Below are 26,882 nucleotides of genomic sequence, written 5' to 3'. Positions count from 1 at the left end.
GCTGCCTATCCGATGTAGAAATTTATAGCAACAGACCCCTAATAAAAATTGCCTGGACGTCCAATGTTTCAATCTGGATCAACTGTTGTGCATAGCTACCGAATTGCTATCCCTCAGTCCTTTCATATGTCAACAAACTAGTCTCACATTTGAATACAAAGTAATTAAAAGCCAGTAGGCCGAATCGTCTGGTCTAATCCAGAAACAAGTGCTTACATGTAGCAAGAACTGCACACGTTAAACACTTGTTGGATTCCATTAATATACCATTCATATTGCCTTGCGGACCATGCAACAATGTTGTTGTCCATCAATTAAAATTGATTCCTATTATTTTCTGAACGCTAGCTGGTATTGTTGGAACTGAAAGGCGCTTATTACGTTCAGTTTTTGTATGTAAATTATAAATTATTAGCTTCCACACGCGACTGCGTATTCTGTAAAAGAATTCTCGTGATCTATCGTCTATATCTCAGAACTAAAATAGCCTATGTTGATCAGGGCTGTAGCTTTCTATTTGTGAAATTGTTTTTAGAATCGGTTTCGTAGTTTCGTAGATTTTTCTCTTCAAACACTGAAGGTTACATCTTTTTATTGTATTGCTCTAGACTGACTGGCTCTTCACAATTTCGCATACGTGTCTTAATAAAAAGTATGTTATGCTCGTATGCATTGAAATTGTTAACAATGCTAGGATTTTTGGAGTCGGTCCAGTAGTTTTCGAGTTTACATTTCAGAAGTAAACAAACAAACCCTGTATTTATAACATTGTGGGTGGAATTCAGATTCCACAATCACATCTCGCTGTCTAGAATAGAACAGCTAGCAGTAGTTCCTCTTTGGCGTAATTACGCTACAAATTAGTCAAATATTCGTTTTTTTATACATGCCTGTCTGCCAATTCGGTGCCCATGACCTACAAGTCACCATGTAATGTGTGAAACTCGTAAATAATTACAGCGACGACAGATAAGTACTGCTGAATGGACCAAAGCTGCTTTCACAGTTGCTTGGATAACGATCAAATGACGTAGTTTCTCTCAGTCATCTGGTTCTTTTTATCTATACGCCTTCCTGAAAGCCTTGAATTTTTCTAAACTAACTGTATTATCATACGAATTGTTAGGTTCATGCATTGGTGATTGATTTCATCTTACATTAATAAAGTCACGAACAAAAATGTTCCTCCTGTGCCATTTTAATCGTACTTTTTATGTTAAAATATCAACAGAATTTTTGTTAAGTATTAGCCAACAGACAATACATAGTAATTGTAAATTGTATTGCTTTGAAGTTAGACAGTACTAAGTAGCCATCAATAGCACAAAATGAAAGCTAAAGAGCTGATGTGCTGAAGGAGAACTAGTGAAGAAGTAGCGTCTCAATCATAGGCATGTATAACAAAAGATCTCGACAGCTTCCAGAAGTCAGCTTGCTCGCTATGGGAATAAGACATGATGTTATTTATGTATGTAGTAACGTGTAACATAGTAAGTCAATGTGAAAGCAGGCGTAGATGTCATCAAGATCACCTCGACAATGTCAACGGAAACGGTGTGCCAAAAAATCTAGAAATATGTACACGAGTACGTTTTAAAGACGACAGATGTCTAGTTAGATAAGATACAGGATGTGTCACCAAGTTTAACGCTAGAGTAATTATGAATCTGTGATTTTTTGAATTATGAAAGGTCGTATGTCTTTAGATACATTCGGAATAGATACAGCCTTTTGGTTCTAACCGTCCTTCTACGCGACCTCGCTGATTTCACCTTGAATAGCTATTGTAGTTGCCAGCATTTGCGAAAAGATATGTCAGGGACTCATATAAATGGTACCAAACCTGGTCAATGTGAAATCCGCATTTTTAGGAATACTCTATTAAGCTTTGACCGTCTAGTAGGTGATTTCAATCAATGTTGATTGATTTTCAAGCCACTTTAACGTACTGTCAAACCAAACTCTTATAGTTGTAGTTCATTATTTAATGTTTACGTTTTTTTTTGTCTCCAGGGCGGCAACAATGCTGGCCACACAGTAGTCGTCGACGGCCAGGAGTTCGACTTCCATTTACTGCCTAGTGGAATCATCAATACAAAATGCACCTCCGTCATTGGTAAGCAATAATTAAATACGTTACGGTATTTTGCTACCTGTAAATCAAGTCAAAAACGCTCTTTGGCGTAGAAATGCTGACGTCACAAGTATAATGTTCGGGATCAAAAGAGTGATAAAAAAATCTTATAGTTATAGTCCGAAAACTTAGTAGAGAACTCATCGACGATTTATCTAGATTTTGATTAATACTGTTGTGTAATTTTAAAATTAAGTAGATTTATTAGACAGGCTGCATAAGCCAGTGGCTCTTTATGCTATAAATTATGAATTATATGCCTCTGAAGGCTGTAAACCTAGCACACAAGGCTCTCTCTCTACTAAGCTAGCCCATTTTAATATGTTGTATCTGTCTTAAATCAAAGTTTAAATTAAAGAATTTACCATAGCGTAAGCATTTGGAATGTACATTTTATCAACACAAGTATTTAATTTTTAACCTGGTAAAATACTCTATGGCCAGTAACGAACTGTAATCTTATCTGTTACAACAGCCGTGTGCTACAAACAGTTTTACTTTGATTGTATTAATTTTTAATCAAAGTGTTTCATCGTCCAAACATCAACAATAGAATCCGGTTTGAACTGCCGAAATTACGCTTATAGTCCGACAACTTTGTGGAAAGCCTTGGCATGCTTAATTTTTAGATTTTATAATAAAAAAATCTATGTATTTTGAAAATAAAGTAGCTGTATCATACAAGCCACCGTCAGCTGCCTAAGCCTGCAGGTCAATTATGTTCGAAATTCCCAATTTTCTATACCTCCGCCAATCGGGAGCTTTGCTCTTGAGGCTCTCTACTAACTTGTAAGACTATAATATGTTGTGTTCAATAATTTAAAGTTTTAATATTATAATTTAACATAATATATAATTTAACATAGAATAGAATAATATTATAATTTAACATAGAATAGAATTGTGAACATTTTGTTTGTCATAAAATATTTAAATACCAAGGCATTTATTTTAATTTACTGCAATAAGTTTTATACCTTTGCGGTTTAGAATAAATACTACCTAACTATGAACAAACGTTCGTGGTTAGAAGTTCTGCGTGTCATTTACTCTGCGGTTTTGTTAAACCAACTTATACTTTACATAGCTCTTACTTATGTAGCAAAGTCGCTTCTAGCGTCTGTCTGTATGTATATTAGATCTTTAAAACTACGCAACGGATTTTGACGCGGTTTTTCATAGATAGGGTGATTCAAAAGGAGGGTTTATGAGTAAAACTTTTGAAGGGTTTTATTGTAAAAAAATGTTTAAACCACGCGAAGCCGGGGCGGATCGCAGGTACTTTATAAAGTTACACTTATTTGTTCACGACACGATAAATAGGTAAATATTGGAAAGAGTTGCCAAGTTTTCCAATATCATTGGAAAGTCATGGCCTTAGATAGTTTGCGTGGACCTAGCAACTTGCATTTGGCGGGATTCCATTTTCCCTATCTGTTACTGCAGTTTGTTCCATGAGTCATCGGACCTCAGACAATGTTGATAAGTCAGACCATATACATACTTATATAGGTTGTCGATACGATAACATACATACATACATAATATCACGCCTATTGTACCCGAAGGTTTAGCCAGAGATGTATGGAACAACCACGTTTCGCTATTATCAATGTAAGTTCCATGCAATAAGGGGGCGAGCCTAATACCATTTTCGGGGCAAGTTACCAAACTCCGGGCTACTTTGAGGAATATTCTAACATAAATTAGAAATTACCAATAGCACTACAAACGAACGAGGAATCAAACCCTAGACCTCGTGGTCAGAAGTCGTATACCCTTCCATCTAGACCACAGAGGCTTTTAAGTATTCTATCCTAGGATATCTAGTTGCCACATCTTAGGCCATGTTTTATTCCATCCAGTCACAAATGATTCACACTTGAGCCGTGAACTCATGTGATGTTTCATACATCACATGATCACAATCATCAACTGTACTGAATAAAACCAGTTCTGAGTCAACACCTACATAATACATGTATTTAAATATTCCCACTTCATTTTATATACATAATATCACGCCTGTTGTACCAGAAGGTTTAGACAGAGGTGTATGAAAAACACCCGTGTTAGCTTATTGCTTTTCTTTGGTGATCCACCTATAAGGTGGTAAAATAGGGTATGGGAGTTCGTCATTTTCGTGGCTAGAAGCATAAAACTTCACAGTTGGGATTATATATTTATTATTTATTTGATTTTCGTTTGAATTAAAAAACATGTCTTTCAGTGTTTTTAAAAAATCATCCTCTAGCGGAATAAAATAGGGGATTAAAGTCAACTTCTACTTTTCTAAACTTTTACGCGAGTGGAGCCTCGCGGAACTACTAGTAATTCATAAGTACATTTAAATTTCCCCACTTCATTGTAAATACGTTTGACATAATATAAACGTATCGAACTGAGACGTGTGATGTTTGACCGATAACATTGTGCTTCCCTTGAACGAGTGCCAAATTGCATCAGAAAATATATAGTCACTACTTACGTATATTGGATCTCCCATTATTTAATCAAGCGCTAAGGGGATTAGCTCAAAATTAATGTAGGTAGCAGACATTATAAGGTATTAATAACTTTATGGCTTTTGTAAGCCAAGATCACAACAAAAAATGTGAGTATGTATGGTTTCATAAAAAATGATTCCAAGCAATACAGTAAAGGAATAATAATATAGTTTAATTTTTGCATCCCGTCCATGTTACTCTGGTGTCTGAACTTAATACTGGAGCGCTTTAGAGAGTTGAGATATATTATAGTCCAACTGGCAGAGAACCTTGCATGCAAGGTTTGCTCTGCCGGAGGTATAAAAAACAGAATTTAGAACATCAGTGACCCATAGGCTTATGCAGCTGACGGTGTACTTTATTTAAAAAAAAAAAGACAAATCTTAATTATAATCAAGATAAATCGTGCACGCCAAAGCTCTGCTAAGTAGACGGACTCCAGTAACAGAAAGAAGAACGATTCAAATTGCTGAGAATTTGAGAAACAATGTTTAATGAGTGTTGAGCTTAGTTTCTAATGACATTGAATTAAAAATAAGCAACATTAGTTAGATGTCATTGACCTGTCTATCTTTGTAGAGCTGATGTAACATCCTAATCGATTTTCATCAGCTCGAAATCGATTGTAGACACTAGAAGCAATAAAATTACTATCATTCGTCTGTGACAAGATTCTTGTTTATTTGCAATGCTATTGCAATTGAATTGAAGATTCGGGGAAGCGACATACACATCTAAGTCGTCGACCATCTGACTTATGTCGGCTACTTTTTGTCGGCGATCTAGTTGGCTAACTGAGCGCTTGTGTGTGTACGTAGACGGCCGACATACAGCCAGGTCGTCGACGAGTCAGCGACTTTGTGGTGTATTGCGCTGCTTAACCATGGCAAATTACTGTTTATTTCTTCTTCTTATCCTATGGTTAGTGGTCGACCTAGTGTCAAAGTTGTTCAAGCCGTCCGAAGGCCCTTGAAAATCAAAATCAAATCACTTATTCATTTAGGTCAAATATTGACACTTATGATAGTCGTTCAATTACTGAACCTACCACTAGTTCGAAAAGGGGGTAGAACCTTATGAGAGAAGAGCTAACAAGAAACTGTTATGTGGCATTGAAATAAGTCGCTTAGAAAATGACACTCAAAATCACAATTGATTGATTGTTAAATTACTAATCTCGGAAAACCCTAGATTAAGTTAAGTCAAGCTTAACCAAAAAATGGATGACTTGGATAATTAGGTGGTAAACAAACCCACAGATTATTTTGATAAATATTGTGATGTAATACAATACTGCGTAGTGACATGTGCAAGCGCAGTTTTGCGGCGTATAACTGATTACTGCCGAGCCTGTTCCGCTTATTAACTTGTTTATTGTTGTTTTAGATTGTATTTTTTTCTCAGATTTTTATCATAATAGTTCTCGTGGAAAGTTGTGCCTAATTAATGTGAAATCCGTATCTTTCACATAGTAATATATTATGATGTTTGCGGTTGAAAAGTCTTCTACTTTTTTAAATTTCTGACAGGCTAGGTTTTTTTTAAAATTCCTACTGTTTATATAATTTGTATGAGGTGAAGTGACCTTTGAAAGATAATCTAATCTTGCATGGTATTGCAATTACGCGAATGAAACGATTTTATTTTGCAGAACTTTACAAAAAACCTTTTTTATATCGTTATTGCTATGATATTTAAACGTGAAAGTTTTATGGTAGTTCGACTAAGAAGAAATAATACCTAAATTACACACTATGTACTGTACACATACACAGTATCTCGATTTTTAAAAGTGTACATATATGAAGTAAAGTCAGCGTGAAATTTCCCATAAAATAGCTAGATGAGACAATTGAGTTGTTACCAATTCGGATTTATAGCCAACTCGGATATCATAACAAAGCCGCTTCATATAATAGTATAAGCCTGATTAGTTCATAATTCCTACTAAATATTGAATAAGCATTGAAACTAACGCACGTATTTGTGTCATTCATATAGGCACCCATACCCTTAGTAAGAAGCGAATCTAATGACTCTTACGACTATGCCTTATATATGTTACTGTAAAAGCCCGAACCTAAGATTTACCAAGTGAATAGGGGTAAAAGTTCGAAATAAAAGAATTGTTCGGACTTTTACCATTGAGAGTTAGTAAATCTTAGGTTTTACCGGAAAATCTTAGGATTTACCACAGTCCGGGCTTTTACAGTAACATATACAGGGTGTCCCAAAACTCAACGATAATCCAAGACCGGGTGATAGGCCAAGTTATACCAGTTCTGGGAAAAATAAAAAAAAAATCCATATCACTTAGTTCAGCAATAATAGACATTTTTCAAAAAAGTTGAAATTCCACACCCTTGGTCGCATTTTCAAGTCCTGTGATCACCAATGTCACAATTTCGCTGTGTTTTTTTTAAATTTCGTAATCTTCAATAAATATGTTATTAATCGGAAAACAAATTAATGCAAAAAACATTGTTAATTTAATGAAAAAAAGGTAAGTTTTAGTGAGTCATGGTTCTCAAGAATATCGTTAGTTAACTTTGACGCTTCATATTGAAAAAAAAATGTAGTACACTACCCTTGGCAAGTTATTTCAAAAGTTGGCGCATTTAATCAAGATTTCAAAATAGTGCAACACTTGCCACTTTTCTTTCCGTTAAAAATGTTATTTTTATTAGAACGAAGAGTATCCTCGCAGATGGATCGGACACGTAGTTAAATTTTATGACCTCCTCGTTCCCTCGATCTATATCTAGTGGATATTTTTGACTGGGAATGCATAAAAGAAAAAGTCTATTCGAAATGAATACAAAATCTGGGTCAGAGCCCATTCGTCCCCTAAAATTCGTCCCCTAGTATAAAAGTTGTAGATTCGGCCCCTACATAGGTGCCCATTGGTCTCCTGGTAGGGGACCAATTAATATTTTAATAAAAAATATTATTTTTAAGGTACCCATTCGTCCCCTCTAATATATATACAATATAAGTTAGAGATTCGGCACCTATTCAGGTGCCTATTGGTCCCCTGAGATAAAATTAGCTATATTTTACATAAGAAACGGTTAACATAATACACTTGTGAACAGTTTATTAACGGAATTAATTTAATAAATCATAACAAATCATTGAAAAAGCTATGCATATATTATTAATTTAAAATGAAAAAACAAATATAAGATTAGTTTTGTACTAAAATAATGTTGATTTGTTTAATCTTCAATAATTATTGTGATTTTAGTATTTTTTTTGTACTGTTATATTTTTTTAGATTTACCTAAGCTATTATGATTTTGCAGTTGGTAAATATACAAAAAAATAAGAAGTAATTATTTACTGTTGATATGTGTTCTATTTTTTTCTGCATATTTTATATTTAATGTTGATTTATATGATGGTCAATCAAGACTGATTTTTGTAAAAGAGTTGTATTTTGTTAGTTTCTAGGATATTGTGATTTTGTATGTGTTAATCTTATTTGAAATAAACATGATATCTACCGAAATACTATATTTTTTATTATAGGCTTTTCTGCGCGACTGTACCAGGACTACCAAGCTGCAGTATACACATATACATGTACTTATATTAGAAGAATGAATAAAAATAAATATTCTTCAGGGGACGAATGGGCCCCTCAAAAGTTCCAGGGGACGAGTGGGCACAGGGTGCGAATGGGCTCTGACCCCAAAATCTATCAGAACTTCGCCAGAAAATGGACAAAGCGTCAGAAGAAAAAATGCAAGGAATTTTGCTTGACTGGTGAAAAGGTCTTTTGTAAGGCGTTGCAGAGCCTGTATTCGATTTTGAAATTTTGATTAAATGCGCCAACTTTTGAAATAACTTGCCAAGGGTAGTGTAGTACATTTTTTTTCAATATGAAGCGTCAAAGTTAACTAACGATATTTTTGAGAACCATGACTCACTAAAACTCACCTTTTTTTAATTGAATTAACAATGTTTTGTGCATTAATTTGTTTTCCGTTTAAAAGCTTATTTATTGAAGATCACGAAATTAAAAAAAACACAGTGAAATTGTGACATTGGCGATCACAGGACTTGAAAATGCGACCAAGGGTGTGGAATTTCAACTTTTTTGAAAAATGTCTATTATTGCTGAACTAAGTGATATGGATTTTCTTTTTTATTTTTCCCAGAACTGGTATGACTTGGCCTTTCACCCGGTCTTGAATTATCGTTAAGTTTTGGGACACCCTGTATAGTCCAACAACTTAGAGAGCCTTATATGCTAGCTGCGTGGGTGGCAGAGGCATACAATTTAAATTTGGCACGTCATTTACTCACAGAAGTATAGAGCCGACGGTCTACTTGTTTTTGGACATACAACTAAATCTCAATCTCAATTTAAAATAAAACTTATTTTTATTACTTTAGATGAATAGTGCATTTCAAGGCTCTCTACTAAGTTGTCAGATTATAGTATATCTTCTATAGCTTCGAAAACAATAGAATCATTGGGCTATGATATGTGAATTTTAATGTACTGAGACAATGTACTGCAATCGGCCAGTGTTATTTCATCAGCCGTGAGCCCGTGACTAACAAAATTTATATGAAACATTTTCAATAGGGACGACGTATATGTTTATTTTTTTTTCGTCTGGTAGATTATAAAAAATGTCATACACATATTTTTTTTCTTCATTCAACATAGAACAATGTTAAGTGGCTTAGTTAAAAAGCATTAAAGTTATGGAGTGGGAGCTAATGACGTCACGGTGTTGTACATTTTGTACTCTAACGTGACGTCATGCGACTTTTCAAGTCACTTACGTAATTTTTCGATTATGTACTAAAATAAAAAATACATGTGTGTGTTATTATTTTTCACAATTATCCCAACGGATTAAAAAACAAAATTAGTCGTCATTCGCATTGCATCTGTATGTTTTTTAAGACACGTACATCTGGCCAATATGTCTTTGAAAAACATCCAGGTACATGATTAATGTATTCTTCAGATGTTTGCAACAATTTTTAACTGTATACTGTCACAATTAGTTTGTTATGCAGATTGATTTTATTGGAATCGGTCCAGCAGTCGAAAATTGTTTTGCACATGTAAACAAACTGGCTATTTTTCTTTAGTTTTATGCAATTACAATTACGTGAGAATGCAACATGATGTAATAATGTAGACAACAAAAATGTCAAAGCATTTTATTATCCTTCACTTGCTTTTGCCTGCGACTTCGTGCGCTTGAAACGATTTCCTGGGTTAAAAAGTATCCAATGTATTTATCCAGGTTATAAACTATCTGTGTATCAAATTTTATTAATATCCATTTAGTAGTTTTTGCGTGAAAGAGAAACAAACTATAACAAATACATTCATACATCCTCACAAACGTTTGTATCTATTATATTATATTAGTATTACATTATTTTATTATATACTAAGAATGTCGCCACTGATAACGTTTACACACTTTTACAGTGTACATCAAAAAACAAAAAACCAATTTCGACGCTACGAATTCTTTTATCCCTGTAGAACAAACAAGAAACCTTAGAAAACTCGTTAAAAGTAAACGCGTTTTTTGCATGTCAAATGTTTTACAAATTGAATTACTTGTTACAAACAAAACAATATGCAAATTGGACATGAAAAAAGGCAAGATTCGTGCCATCTGTAATGACAGCCTGTACCGAGAATCGCCCGGTACCGTCGTAGTATTAATAGGGTTTAACATTATAGGTAATTTATTGCCAAGGTTAAGGAAGGTACACGAAGATGCTTAGCTTTATTTTGCTGACGTTACCTGGTTCAGGGTTGTCGTATATTAGCGTTTGTTTTATGAGTTGAATCAATCGATGATGTGACATGCAAAATTGTTGGAAGTGAACGATAGTTGTGTTAATTAATTCATATGATAATTCTGTCAAATATCATTGTTTACTACTAAATTCTGTAGGTTGTCATTATACTAAATAATATGCCATTCTAATTGAGATAACATACAATTCATACATAACAGCTTATTAAACTAACACGAACCTTGCGCCTTTCGTTAAATTCACTTTCTGAATAGACGAATATCTCTAAATAATACAATCTCTTTTAAGATTCTCTTTTCAAGTCGTTAAACTTATGCTTTACAACATACCTGATGTCCAGTTGTCACAGCCCTAAGTAAACAGTGTAAGGTTGTCATAGCATGACAAATTGTCAGCCATAACATGTTGATACCATCGCTGTCGTATTTGTTTACCCCCTCGAACGTTTGACAGCCTGACGACGTCTATTGATATTTGTTTAAGATATAAACGGTCTGTTGTACCATTGTTGTACAAACTAGATGTTCCAATAAATAAATAAATATCATTGGATAAGTCGCACCGGGTTATTTGATTCCAAACTAAGCTGAGCTTGTACTATGGTAACCAGATTACTGATAACATACTTATACATTTTGAAACACATACTTATATAGATGATGGCTTTTGGGTGATGCCCTTTTGATTTCTACAGTTTGTTAAGCGTTCAGTGTTCTCTTGCCTATGCCTGATACTGTCTATACATTTATTATAAAAAATATGTGCTGAGTAGAACAATAAAATAGGGCCAGTCTCGTTCAAAACGGGACGTAAACTTACGTACCCATTAGAAAGTACTTATATTTTTTTCATTTTTTTATTGTCATTTGCCCTTCAATAAGTACCGCAAGGTCCTTTATAATGGCCGGTTAATTAAAATGTATTTCTTACATCTCACGGCCATTGCGAGAGGTGACTAAGCGTTACGTAATTATAAAGTTTATAACTCAACTAAACCATAATTGTTATCCTTTAAAACATGTTTTTATCTTGTTATAAAGATAATTTACGATAAAGTAAAAGGCTAAATAAACGACTAGACAACAGAAATGATTTGGAAATACCTTTGTATTTTGGAGTTTTTCCATTTACTAATGGATTAATAACATACTTAATCATAATTACCACAGAGCTGGTGGTACTATATTCAAGAGAGATTTTACTACGGATTAGAATATCTTTAGTTGCTTTTCAATACCAAGCTACCCTTTTCTTTTCTGCCCTTATTCAGTTTTATTCTCTTTCAAGCTTTACCAAACTAGAAACTTGAAATACTCTTAATTATTTCTCAAATCCTTGGTAAATTTAAATTTTCCGTATGAACCTTCTACTTAAAGCCAGCATAAACAGATTTTTATTGAAAGCTCTTGAGTAATTATTTTTTTTGTTCCACAGGCAACGGTGTGGTGATCCACCTGCCGGGCCTGTTCGAGGAGCTGAAGAAGAACGAGAACAAAGGCATGAAGGGCTGGGAAGACCGGCTCATCATCTCCGACCGAGCGCATCTTGTCTTCGATATGCACCAACAGGTACTTATTATATAAAGATTAATGGATCCATAATCTTAGTTTTGATGGTAGTGATTGCGGGATGTAGTTCTTCGTTCGATCCATCTTTTCATAGTTGACTGCGATCAGTCTTATACACCCACCAACACACCATGGATTCTTAAGGAAAATTTTATACCCTGCTTTCTTCCTTCTAAATTACGGCGGATCATACGTTCACAGCCGATAGAAACTTGGTTTTCAGTGATGGAAATATTCCCAAACCCCTACTTTTTTCAAAACCATTGTATAAAATTAAAAATAAAGTAATCGATCTAAAAGCGGAAAATAAAGCTTCTAGCGAGTTTGTTCTTCAATAAAACACTCAAAAATACCTGAAATATTTAGAGCGGTCAACATTATTTTTATTCCACTAGGTCCACGTCCACTCGAATTAGACATGTCAATTTGCTTTCCGTGACAGACAAACAAGTGACGACATTAGACCGTTCTAAAAGCTTGCCTATTTTTAGGTTTTATTGTTTAAAATTGGTTCGTAACTGTATTTTTAATATTCCTTATTTTTTACTATTCGAAGACTCAGTTTCTAATTTATTTTCCTTTCCTAAAATTAGAAGTAGGCTCCTTTTAGCATCAATTTTTCTATCACGTATTATGGTTTTGCTTAAGCTAGTCCTTATTTTCTATAGCTTGGGTGCTAAAACCATAGACGTTGATAACATCGCTGCTGAAAGAGGGACACTAAGAATTTGTATTTTTTTCTTATCTAAGTCTATCTTTTCTGTTCCTAAATCTCGACACCCGCGTTCCTGAATGAAAACAGACACGTCTTTGACGTACGCGCATCGCACTATTAAAAGCGCTGACGTCACAAGCTCTGACGTCAATATGTCGCGGTGCTGATATATTAAGAGGCTTGTCTCGTGATGAAGTTTCATTGTCTTAAATATTAGATTGTAGATACATTAGGAAGATTTTAAAGATTGAGAATTTTTGAATAAAATGTTAAAACCATAATGATTTAGTCCCTTGAAGAAGACTATTCTTCGACGGTTTTCTTCCGCCTTTCGCGTCTCATGAATTTTAGTTTTATAATCTAGGCCTAATTTGAAAACGGACTTAAGAAGCCGTGTTATGGACTTAAGAGCCCAGCAGCTTATTATAAGTTATGAGAACAAGATAAGATATATTGTTAATGACAAATGGTTTGAGGAAGTGAAAAAGATACATTTAATTTATAATAATAAATTTTACTTACTTATGTGCTTGCGTGAGAGCATCACGTGAATAGATAATAATAATACAAGCCGTTTTTCAAACGTGCATTCAAATGTTAATATGATGTTTAAAAATCTCGAGTCATTTCCTACAATCATGTGGATACGTCGTGATCATTTAAAATCGTTACTATAATGTATATGGCCACGCCCACTGACGTCATCGCACATCATCAGATGAGCTATATCTACTAAACACGCATATTTACTTGCATTATATTATTAGTTACTTTAAACTATATAGTTTCTTGCTGTTAAGTAGCAGTGATTAAGGGGCTAGAAGGACATATACCTTTATACTAAAACTACCGACACTGGAAGCCCGAAATTCGAATAGTTTCAAGTTTGTTTTATTATGAATAGTTTCTGATAGTTTTGAAGCGTCCTTTGCATCTTGGAACTTCTCGTGGATCCACTACTGCTATTAGATAATGTCTTTAAAGGCATAGTTAGCACCAATAATAGACTTAAGTAGGTACTATTGTAATTTTAATCTCAAAACGGTTCTATAGACGATATTCGTGCTTACAGTTACATGTATTTGTAGTTCCCAAGCTATCTTAGTTCTTGCGATTTTCTGAACACCGCAGTCGCACCCAAATGCGGCAGAGCGCAGTGCTGATTACCTAATAGTTGTGCAGTGTACCCTTATTGAGTTCAATACAAAATATCTGTTGGCAAATACTAAGATTGCAGATAATCTCGGATAGTAGATTATATGCTCTTATGCGACTGATGTCTTAGATGTCCTATCTTTAGTCCTGTTCCCACACAGAAGAAAATATATTTGTGAAGTCACGTTTTTATTTTCTGTCTGCTTTAAACCAACATCTTAGTGCATAAATGATTATCGATTATCAAAAGTATAAATAATAATTTTGTGTTTATCCTTAATGAAGTAGCTGGCTGTATCGAACAGGTCACCGTCAGCTGCATAAACCTGCAGGTCTCTGATTTTTGTTATTTTTGTTGGAACTATGGGGGGTTACATGTTCAAATTTGAACCATCTCCCTTTAAATAAAGTTTAAAGAAAAAAGGTCACTGATGTTCCAAAATTCTTAATGTTGTGTACCTGTGACAGCCGCAAACCTTGCAAACAAGGTTCTTCTCTAATTTGTTGAAAGTACCTAATGTCCGTTATTTTTGAGAAATTATTAAATAATTAAATCAAGCCACCGCGACGTGATAAAAACAGTCATCAACCTAACGATACGCGTTATCTTACTAACACGTGCTTCTTTATAAACATATCATTATGCCTACAGTTTTATGTCTGTTGTTATACCTACATACCTAGAACACATGGCCGTATTATCATTATATCTGATGTGACCATTTTTATTGGGGTTAGAATGGAATTTTTTACTTTTGCCTTTTAGAGTTTTTAGTCAAAAAACGTTTGGTCGACCACTCCATCGCGGTTCGTAAATGAGTCGCGTCGCCTACAATCGACTATACTTGTATCGCGGGCATAACTGAAAAACTAAAATCTTTTAGTATCGAAGATTTACCCAGTCTTGTGTTCGAAAGGCCTAGCAATCGTCTTTCTGTAAAGTAGCAGTCGAGCTTCAAAAAGGTCATTATTATATAAAGGTCACTCAATGCCCGCAAACCGGAATAGAGATACCCATGGGTATGTTATGTGTCCACTGAAGCTAAACTTGTCAGGATGGAGTAGAGTGGACTGCTAATTGATCAATCATAGTGCTCGCACCGCCTCACACTGCCAGTGGAAAAAGGTTTTCAAACGGGATTTAATAACATGTAGTTTCTTAAAGGGGGTCATTTTTGTCTTTGACAGCGCGATAGAGGCTGAAATCGGGACGATCTCATCCAAATCAATACGTATGGTCACATGAATATTTTTACCACACACTTATACCTACTTACTAAGACTGCCTATTACTCACTGATATTGTATTCACTTGGCAACCGACACATAAATACGTAATGCGTTGACTACCTTCGTTTATACTGTTGTTTCTATGTGATATTATTATAATAATTGATTAATAATGTAGGTACTGCGTCGTTAAAAGGCAAATATTATGGACATGTCGACCGTCATTACTAGTAAAATTCAGGTGCGTTTATGCAACATATAATGCTAACATTCCATAGACGGATGACCGCTTCATAATATTTAACTGAGCCATTTGGTGGTTCGGAGGGCAAGGTCATATTAAAATGGGATTTGATCATGAGCTACTAAAAATTTAGACCGATGGAGGAGGTCGGAGGACCAAAGTATGGTTTCTGGGCATCATTTATCTAACAATAAGACTGTTTACCATAAAATGCTCCAACCTTGACACTATTTTCTCAATATAAATATTTAAAGCTCGGCTCAATCATGCTGACTGTACCAATAAACATTTCGTGTGCAAAGTATTGCAGAAAATTAGAAGTCATTGGTTATCGGTCAATGCCAGTTAGAACCTGTTCGGATCCAGTAATAATAACACAAGTCGACAAAAAAAATTTTTTTTTTTGAGCCTGTGTTTTAGTGAATATTTTCTGATTATATTAATCAAAAAGAAAACAGGAATAACATTAATAATAAATAAAGTTTGCTTTTGTACTTTATATAACGAAACCTAAATATATAGGGTTTTGGCAGATTTTTTGAAGAGCCGTTGCATTTATGACTCAAAACCAGGGGTGAGGGGTCTGGGGGTGCGAAGTGGGTGGTAGCAGAGTGTCATGGCAGTATGCGCGTGCGCATTTAAAAGGAATAACACATTTTTTTGCGTCACGGGGTCTAAAAATGGCATCGAAAAAGTGTAAAAACGACGTGGACTCTTTTTGCTACATTTGTGATGAATTTATTAAAGTGAGAGCCAATAAAATTTGTTTATCATCAAATAAGGCATTTTGTGAAGCCTATGAAGCTTACTTTAACATGTCAGTACGAAATCAGAATAAAATATGGGCACCTCACTTCTTGTGTAATAACTGCAAAAACACTTTAGAAGGTAAGAAAATACTCCTTATATGGAATGAACATTTATATGCTTATATACATATTTTTTTAAATATACATTACATGTGTACATCGTTAATTAATGTTATTAATTTTTTTTTCAGCCTGGTACTGAGGAGAGAAAAAAAAGATGAAGTTTGAAGTACCATGAATATGGAGAGAGCCTACTGACACATCAAGTTCCTATTTTCACACAAAAAAAAACCAAAAGTATTCATTTCTAAAAAAAAATTGTATCCTTTTTGTATTTTGTGTTTCTTTATGCCTTATTTCATCATTTAAATTAATAAAAATATATAAATCATAACTTATTACTCTTATATATTTATAATTGAATGTGAAAAAAAGAGCTTTACCATTAAAACTTAAAATTCGTTCTAAAAGCTACAAAAGCAAACTTTATTAGATAAAAATATTATTTCCTTATTTAGTTAGGTATACGTAATCAAAATCAAAGGTACAGAACTCAGACTCAAAATTCGTGTTGACCAATGTAATCAATCAGGATAGCACTATATAATATGAAATATAATATCAAAATAATAATTTTCTTTAATTAATAAAAATTTTGGCCAACTTCGACACTACCTCAACTTTGTAATTTTAACTTGCTTCGTAGATGAATAAATGCTTTTAAGCATTATTAAAATTGAATGATGTGTTTGTATTCGACCTTACGATGCCATTATTAGGAAATCTCTTTCGAAAGCCATTTTTTTCAAATTATAGCCATTCTAAAACCTCTTTTATTCATTAAAATATTTCTCTTTCCAGGTTGATGGACTTCAAGAAGCGGAAAAGGGCAAGAACTCTCTAGGAACGACCAAGAAAGGCATCGGCCCGACCTACTCCTCCAAAGCTACGCGCAATGGCCTCAGAATAGGAGACCTGCTCGGTGACTTCGCCTCCTTTGAAGAGAAGTGAGTTGTCAATTCTATAGCTTGTACAATTAAGTTCATTTCACGTTAGCAGTGGAGGTGGACTTAATACCTTTTGGACTTTGAGATCTCGGTGTGGTCGATAAGTGATGTCACATCGTTTGGTTTACATCAATATTTAAAAAGTACCTGACTTTTGCCAGCGACTTCTAAGGAGTCGCGAGTCGCAGTCAAGGCCTTACCTTTCACAGGTGCCAAATTTTTTCTCAATCGATTCAGTAGTTTACCGTGTAACACAATAGATAGATAGAAAGTGTTTAAATGTGGAAACTAAAAGAAATGTTACCAAGACTGGTAAGTACTTAACGGTACAGCTTAGTATGATGCACAGTAATGCTTTTTATCTACATCGATATCGTAACATTTCAAGCAATCACGCCGATGTTTTGTCTCACTCATACAAATAACAATGCCAGCTTCAAAAGCCACTCTAACACTAAATAATTATCATTTCAACAACTTACATCATCTTATCAGAAACATCAAGTAGTTTCATTGTGCCTTTCTCTGATCCTCAGCTCGAATACAAGAGGCTCCATCCACCTTCCGATGGAAGGCTATGGATGAACCGATGTCACACACTGCCACGTACGATAGCTTAGTTATAAGGACTTAAGGGATTAAAATCGCGTCTGAAAATAAACTTAATGTATAGGAACATAAAGTTCATTTTTGAATATACTCGACTCATATTACTACTGTCTATTTTTCTCTGATTGTAAAGGGTGTTTATTAGTTGTATGTATCTGCAATGACCATTTCAAAGACATCTTTTTCACTAGAAAAAAATCCAGTAATGGTCTGATTTAAGTTGATATGCCTATGTTGTTGCTTACACAATGAATTGATGACCAAATTTCAAGTCAACTGGGACAAAATATATATCCTGATTACTGACTTCAATCATCTCATAGTTGAATCTAAACCTCGCTAGGACTTTTTTTACAGTTAGTCTATAGGCACATACAAACAAATCGACTAATCACACTTGCAATGACTAAATTTCGGTTTCTAAGGCACATCAAAATTTAGCGGTAGTTTATCTATTCAATAGCGTTTATACTCATATAAAAAAAAACGCTATAAACGCTACGGTAACTATTCCAGGTAAGCCTTTTGAACGAAGGGAACAAGCTAAGGTTTAGGCATTCTTAATAAGAAAATAAATTCTTAAAAAGTCTTTAATCATAATATTCGCTCTATTGCAGATTCCGTACACTAGCGGCGAACTACAAGCGCATGTTCCCGTCTTTGGAGGTGGACATCGAAGGCGAGCTCAGCAGATACAAGGCTTACGCGGAGAGGATCAGGCCGATGGTGCGGGACACCGTGTCGTACTTACATAAGGCGCTAGAAGACGGCAGAAGAGTTCTTATTGAAGGAGCTAATGCTGCTATGTTGGATATTGATTTTGGTAAGTTACACTTGCTACTCATATATTTGGGTCGGCAAATTTACTGAACAACTGACTCGACTCACTTGTTTTGTCTTGTGCCGATCGATTTCCGATTTTTTGCCGCCCGGCTAGGTAAGTAGCAAGCCTTTGAAATAATGGTACTATAAAGAGAGTGCAATTTTGCATCGGCGGCGTGGTTCATGAGGTCATGAGGACGAAACCTATTGCTAATTACCGAGCACTTTACCAATCATCGGAGTCCAAAAATATTCTAGTAAAAATAAGAAAAACAAATGAGTACTTTATCCATCCCGGGAAATTGAAGTAAAGATTAATTCTCTCCGCGGCGCACCCTGGAAGCAGCTAGGTTCAGTTACGCAAAACCTACTCTGACTAATCCTTTCATCGCAATGGTACTCACAAACAAGGCAAAACATCCAGCTTTCCCAGAAACCGACCAGTCTTTTGCTGGAATAAAACAAAAATTAAGACGATTTGCAAGTATAAAGTTCCTATAACCTAACTAAAAGATCAGTTCAACCCACTCAAAGTGCATATAAAAGCTATACACGCTATCAGCGTTATCTTATCAGCGATGTGGACTATCGCACGTTAATTGCGACTATTAATCGAGTTGACGCCACGTGGGACGCTACTTATCGCTTGATTATGAATGTAGTGCGACACGCATTTCCTCATACTGTTGACTATAAGAATACAAAGTAAAGTATTCTTGTTTCATTGAAAGTACAAAATATCTAGATTTTTCTCACACAGTTGCTTTTCCTGTTGTGAGCTGACAACCCGTAATCCGTACTAAAGTTTACGTATTTGAGTCACCAATTTTATATCAAAGACACACACAGTTAAACTACTTTCTTAAGTTTTATACCTCATTACGAAAGTTTTACTGAAAACTCCAAACCATTTCTGTATTTTTTTTTATGCTGTCTTGCACTACAAATTGCAGTTATGTATATATTAGCAGTAATGCCCGGTTTCTGAGTACATTTATTATATATTATCTATTCAATAGCGCTTTTTTATGAGCTTGCACGCTATTGAATATTGAAACTACCGCTAAATGTACCTCAGAAACCGGTGGTTAGACAACGTGATGTCGTAAACAACTGTTTAATTTTCTTTTAAGCTCATCCGACACATGCAAATTACTTTAAACAGCTGCTTTATTCGTTACTTGCAGGTACATATCCGTACGTGACGTCATCGAACTGCAGTATCGGAGGCGTTTGCACCGGCCTGGGCCTCCCGCCCAAGGTCATCGGTGAGGTGCTCGGTGTTGTGAAGGCGTACACCACCCGTGTTGGAGACGGACCCTTCCCTACTGAGTTGCATGATGTAAGTATATGTAACGTAAAATACGACTGATGAAAACGTGAGAGTAGATGAGAATAAGTAGTATTATGTTTAGGACTCTTTTGACCAAAAAACGACAAAGCGACTGCTACATTAGTTCTTAAATTGTTGACTATACAATACAACTAGTAGTAATGCACAATCTACAGAATAGCTTTAGATTAAAAGCTAGTGCTATTTAGTGCAATAAATCAACATCTTTAAGTTACGTACTGTATCCGTTCAGCATCGAAAAATCAATTTGTATATTGTACTTATGTCAAAATGGAAGAAAAATTATATGTTATTTTACCGAGATCATGGTCGTTAAGTTCTTAATATAATTAATGTATAATGTATTATATCTCGGCAGGACGTAGGCCGCCTGCTGCAGGAGCGCGGGCACGAGGTGGGCGTGACGACGAAGCGCGTACGGCGCTGCGGCTGGCTCGACCTCATCGTCGTGCGATATACCGCGCTCGTCAACGGATACACCTCGTATGTTATACACTATTATTTGTCAATAAATCACTAATCTACGCAGCTTTTTCTACGTGTATATTGTACTTTTTTTAAGCTTCGCAGATCAATTCGTGTTTTGTAACGTGGACTTTTACAAACAACCGGCATTTTTAATTTCTTAAATCAACCTATCATAGATCGGCTAACCGCTGTACAACATAAAATAACGGCAGATTGAAAAAAAATGCCTTTCCAATATTATATAAAACGAAAAAAATAGATTTTAATTATTTTTTAGGTAAATAGGAAAAACAACAACTGTAGATATGCGACATATCGCAGTTACTTAGTTAAACTCATGTAATTTCAGCTTTAATGAATCCATTTACGAAATTCAAATATTGGATTGAACATTTATTAACTAACAATGAAATGTTACAGATTATGTTTGACAAAGCTGGATATTTTGGACACAATGAAGGAAATCAAGGTTGGTGTAGGATACAAACTGAATGGAAAGAAGATCGAATACTTCCCCTCGTCTATGGCGGAACTCGGCAGAGTTGAGGTAAGATACACAAAAAACATATAAATTAAACAATACATAACTTATCTTTGTGAAGACTCGATAATAATGCCACATACAAGTATAAGGAAGTTAATTGTATGATAGTAAATACTGCATGAAAATTTCTTTACACATACTGTCATTTGATTTCAATAACAATATGCTTACACACAAATGTATAGATAAAACTACATCCATACATGATATAAATTAAAAAATTATAACAAAAAACTGGCCAAGTGCGAGTCGGACTCGCGCACGAAGGGTCCCGTACCATCATAATAAATAAGGACAGACGGACGGACAGACAACAGTCTTAGTAATAGGGTTCCGTTTTTACCTTTTAGGTACGGAACCCTTAAAATCAGTATCGAACGAAGAGGGGTGACGATAACAACCTTGCTCGAAATATGTAAAAAAATGTATAATTTCAATACGTATTTTACGAATATTTGTTAATGTATTTATTTCATACAACAGGTAGAATACGTGACGATGCCAGGCTGGCAGTGCAGTATCGAGGACTGTCGGAACCTTGAGAAGCTCCCCGAAGCGGCTAAGAACTACGTCAAAGCTATCGAGGACTTCCTACAAATACCTGGTGAGTTTTAGACTAGCTTTTTATTATGTACTAGCTGACCCGCGCAACTTCGCTTGCGTCACATAAGAGAGAATGGGTAAAATTTTTCCCCCTTTTTGTAACATTTTTTACTGGTACTCTGCTCCTATTGGTCGTAGCGTGATGATATATAGCCTATAACCTTCCTCGATAAATGGGCTATGTAACACTGAAAGAATTTTTCAAATCGGACCCGTAGTTCCTGAGATTAGCGCGTTCAAACAAACAAACAAACAAACAAACAATCAATCAATCAATCAATCAATCAAACAAACAAACTCTTCAGCTTTATAATATTAGTATAGATAAAGAAAATACTGGTCGGAGAATGCATGGTAGACGATTAATGGATTTACCCCCGGTTTCTGAGTACATTTAGCGGTAGTTTATCTATTCAATAGCGTTTTTTATATGAGTTAACGCTATTGAATAGATAAACTAAGTTCTCTTACCCTCGGTTTCTGAGGTACGTTTATCTATTCAATAGCGTTTTTTTATATGAGTTTTACGCTATACAATAGATAAACTACCGCTAAATGTATCTCAGAAACCAGGGGTAAGAGAACTTAAGCATTGTGTAACTGCGTAATGGTATTTGAATTAGGTATCTCCGCCCTTTTTCACAGCCTCCGTGGTTAAGGTGGTCGCCACGCCACTACTATTGCGTTGGGAGGTCGTGGGTTCGATTCCCATACGGAACAATTATTTGTGCGATCCACAAATAGTTGTTTCGGCTCTGGTTGTATTTTGTTTCTGTTGTTTCTATGTTTGTTAAGTAGTGTTCAGTAGTGAGACAGTATAAAAGAAAACTTATCGATACTGTTGATGTCAATTAGTTTACGGAAAGAAACATAATTGCAAATTGTATATTTCTTTAAACGTGAATTTGCTAAAAGGTATTATGTAAAATTATGTAATCATCTAAATATAGCTACAATAAAAACAATTACACGAACAATATTACGTCGGCAATTTGGCAGCGCCTCAAGCGAAATAATCTTTATTCTGGGATTAAGTCTAATAAAATTGTGTAACAAGCGATAATGCGGTCTAATACATTTTTATTGTGAGATTATATTTAACTCTTTCTATTGTGCTAAAAGCGCTTGTTCTCTACACTATAATAGTTTTTAGTTTTCACAACAAAATCACGAGAATTCTTTTAAGATCAGAAAAATCGATTGTGATTTTGTACGCCTTAATTTTTAGTTACTCACTTTTACATGATCTAATTTGCTCTTTAACAACGTCGATAGTCGATAACAAATGTCGATCCATACCATATCGCGTATGGTATTCCCGAAGGTGTAGTTGTATGCCGCTTACAATGTTACTCCATACTGCCATTTCCTGGTAAAGTTACCGAACTCCAAGCTCCGCTCTATTGTGAAATATTTTAATATAAATTATAAAAGAATAATAGCCCGATTCGAGACCTCGTAATCGGCAGTAATAAAACATTGTAAATAACCACGTACATACATAAAATCTCGTCTTCTTCCCATAGGGATAGGCTGAGACCAGAGTACGATCTTTACAAACTTCTTCTGCATCCATACATCTTGTCATACGGGACCGCCCGTTACGAGTACTACGCAACTGACCATTTTGCAAGACATCACCGATATGATCTGTGTATGTCTTTCTAGGGCGTCCACTACTCCGTTACGGTTTGTTTACATACATATTTTCTATAATGATTTTTTTGTGTTGTTACAGTGAAATTCATCGGCGTCGGCCCCGGCCGGGACAGCATCATTAGCGCCCATTAACATTGGCACCTCGCTGTTTAGTGTTTTACTGTTATTTACGTTACTAGTTATATGTAGGGCCGTCGGACGCTCGGACAACACTTTTGCGCTCTATTGCACGAAACAGTACCTTATTATGAAGATATTAAGGTATGCATTGCAAATTATGGAGATTTTGTGGATATGACACGTTGATACTAAAAGAAATGAAACTGGAAAGGTTTACTTTTTAATTTTATAAAATGTAAAATCAAATCGATTTATATTTTAGTAGTTTCGTCTACTTCGTTACTTTATGATATCATAATCATATATTTCTTATTGTATTTTTCTTTATATAATTATTTCATCCAAATATATGCGTGTCATATCATGTATACGTAGACGCTCGCACGTTCGTATTACTACGACTACGTACGCCTTAATATAATTTTATTATATTTTCGTAAGATATCAGATTTACTTATTATATATAATAGCAAGGAGCGCAAAAGTACACCCGAGTGAGCATATGTATACGTTTCGTTGCATATGCTGTGTTAAATTTAATAAATATAGTCGGATACGATAAGCTTGTTCACTGCAAATACAGGCTTATTATATGGAATTGAATAGCGAGACAATACAAACAGTGAAGGCTGCTAGATTACAGTAGAATACTTGGGCCCTTATGCTAAAGCGAACTGTCTGTCGTTAGAAAGAGATGGTGCTATACAGAAAATATCGCTATCTCTTTCACGCGATAGAACGTTTTGTTAAGCATGTTAAAATATGGATTGTCGTCGGTTGTGCGTGTGTGTCGTGACGTCATGAATGCGCTCGCTCGTAAGAGCACCGAGAAACCCCGAGATTACACATCTCGGTGTTTCACAAGAGATATAGTGTTCTGTGTTTAGTGTTGTTAATAGGAAAGGCATTCCATTTACCATTTCTACTGCATTTTAATCGATTCGTCAAGTCTACCATGTTTAAATTCAGGACTCTTGATTAAGCTAATTAAAATACAGTATTAAGTAAAAAAGAATTGATGAACATTTTTGTAAATGAATTCACTGAAAATATATGCATGTCTTTTTCAATTAATAACATTAAAGGGGACTAGATCCACCCATACAACCGACGGAATCCATCAGGACATTAAAATCGTTGCTTGCAATACAATTGCCCTTAACTTCGAAAATCACATGTTTCTACTTCCTATAAAATAAACAATCGTCCTTCAATACTGGGCAAATGTACAGAATTCCTTGGTGGATTATAATTTATTATAGTTTCAACTACATACATACTATATATTTATATTTTGACTACTAAAATCAAGTTTCCAAGACTTTTGTTAATGGCAGATTTTAATAAACTATCTTTAGTAAATCATATGTCTGCTAGAGATAGACTATCTATCGATCGGTTAATAGAATTGTTGACTATACTTATCTTAAAATAGCCTATCTCTAATTGAAGATAGTTTATTTTATAAAGCCGTAAGTAAAATATAGGTAATTCAAACATCAAAAGATTAAATTTAACCAATACCTTAGGGTCAGTGTCACAACTTCTAAGTATCTATCAGCTAGCCTTTCCGATAGAATTTTGACATTTGTTTTTTATAAATTTGCTGTTTCTCTATTCAGCAGATAGATTATCTGACACTTAAATATATACTGAGCCTAATAATAAGTCAAAATATAAAACAAAAATCCTATCTCGAATAATACTATATCTTAAAGGAAAGTAGTTGAAATTATATATTATATGACATTTTATACATTGTACATTTTACTTCACTAGTCAATAATCGCAAAGGTGCCGGTTTTACACGATGTATGACAGTATTTTATCATTGCAACCGTTTCGACGGTTGATAGCTAAATATCTTGCCTTTCTATAGACAATGTTGGACGAGGCTCACCGAAAAGTGTACAGAGATATGACGTATATACAAGTGTTTATTGCAAATTTGCTTAAAATAATCGTCCCTATGCCGGGAGACCCCAGCAGCGGGACAGCCACTTTTTAAAGAAACGGTTTCGATTACGGTGCATCGGTAAAAGACCGTCCTTACAAACAATATAAAATCTAGATTATTACACTTTGTGTGGTAACTGTATGTTTATTTTCAAAAGAATTGTGTAACTTTTGCGTATACGTCATATTTGACGTGCACGTTCACGCTCGGTGTGATCGTACTTTAGGATTTTGTAACAAAATTGTTATTTGAATTTTACGATTGACGATGGCCAGGCGTTGACAGTATGGGGTAAAGTTTTAATGGTATATGATGTCAGATTTAATAAAAACCCTAGCGGTAAAGGAAAGTACCCGAAAAATTTACCACGTTTTATATAAACATACAAAAATCAGGGTAAAATTAGTTTGACCTCACATGGCATTATAACTAAACCTTTTTGAAGCATCGTTTGTCAACATCAAGTTATGAATGTATAATGCAAACATATATTACTCGATTATAAAGAGTTTAACCTGAACTTCTCTGAAAATCACTTATATAGGACACGTTTTATATTGGCGACGATACCAAAGCCATCGTATAAATGAATCAAATTCAATATTGGCGATTTTCACTCAAGTAACAAGGCACAATGTTCCTATATTCAACTCACGTTGAACACTTGGTTGACAAGCAATGCTCTGTAGTATAATTTAGCTAATAAAAAACAAACTGTGTTGACGGTACTCTATAAACACATATAGATATATTTCCACTGCGAATTTTAGTACAAAAATAATCTATTGATCATATTTTATCGTTGGTTGCATGCCACGAATCGTTTCAGCAATAAATAGGATATAAACCAATCATATGGTACAGTAGACGTAAACGGCGAAGTTATCAAGTATTATTATAAAGACACCAAGGTTTTATTATTCCTAAAATTTATTTTTTATAAGTTTGTGAATGCTAATGCGGCATTTATACTTGGAATGTTGATGGCCTGTTGCACTTAGACAAAACTAAAACAAGTTACATCTTTGGACAGTTCAATTAACTGTGTGAAATAGGCCTGAAAACATGTATTAACCACTGAAGTGTACGACATCAAATTATTTTATAAATAATCTTTTTTTTGTTCTCTAAATTGACAGTGTCAGTTTTGCACAAATAGCAGATAGCAATATTTGAAAGACCTTTTTTTATTAATTCTTAACAATGTTTGAAATCAATACTTTTTTACTAACGTTTTGAGTTTAGGGCTATATTTCAGCTTTTAACAATCGTGTACAGCGACGAAACAATTTAGACATTATTTTTAATGATTTAATACGATTTTACAAAGGCCCATTCCAAAGATCTTTTGAAATATAATATTATATGTACTTATTTAACGATAATGTTTTCGCTTCTACATTCTGTGAGTGGTGTTTTTATGTGATATAATTGTGTATAAATAATAACAAATATTTACATTAATACAATTGACTTATTATATTAATGTATGTATTTCATTACAGTTAATATGCCAATAAAACGGTTTATTCTTTTATGCGTTTGTTTTATTTCATCACGATAATCTGAAGA

At 34.6% G+C, this 26,882-nt stretch overlaps 1 protein-coding gene across 1 annotated transcript in view; it reads left to right on the top strand.

The window, feature by feature from the left end:
• Adss (adenylosuccinate synthetase) overlaps nucleotides 1-26,847 on the top strand; it is a 32,185-nt gene extending 5,338 nt beyond the window's left edge. Inside the window, exons 2-10 of the mRNA XM_076126432.1 lie at nucleotides 2,014-2,116; nucleotides 11,881-12,014; nucleotides 17,029-17,174; nucleotides 18,401-18,606; nucleotides 19,793-19,947; nucleotides 20,318-20,442; nucleotides 20,848-20,974; nucleotides 21,455-21,575; nucleotides 23,313-26,847. Of these exons, the coding sequence (XP_075982547.1) occupies nucleotides 2,014-2,116; nucleotides 11,881-12,014; nucleotides 17,029-17,174; nucleotides 18,401-18,606; nucleotides 19,793-19,947; nucleotides 20,318-20,442; nucleotides 20,848-20,974; nucleotides 21,455-21,575; nucleotides 23,313-23,365 (1,170 nt within the window). The 3' untranslated portion in view covers nucleotides 23,366-26,847. The remainder of the gene's footprint in view (nucleotides 1-2,013; nucleotides 2,117-11,880; nucleotides 12,015-17,028; nucleotides 17,175-18,400; nucleotides 18,607-19,792; nucleotides 19,948-20,317; nucleotides 20,443-20,847; nucleotides 20,975-21,454; nucleotides 21,576-23,312) is intronic.
• The last annotated feature ends 35 nt before the right edge of the window (nucleotides 26,848-26,882 follow it).

Source organism: Anticarsia gemmatalis, chromosome 19 (genome assembly GCF_050436995.1).
Source record: "Anticarsia gemmatalis isolate Benzon Research Colony breed Stoneville strain chromosome 19, ilAntGemm2 primary, whole genome shotgun sequence".
Lineage (NCBI taxonomy): Eukaryota > Metazoa > Arthropoda > Insecta > Lepidoptera > Erebidae > Anticarsia > Anticarsia gemmatalis.
Note: the sequence above shows the minus strand (reverse complement) of the source record. Positions and strands in the feature narration are given on the sequence as shown.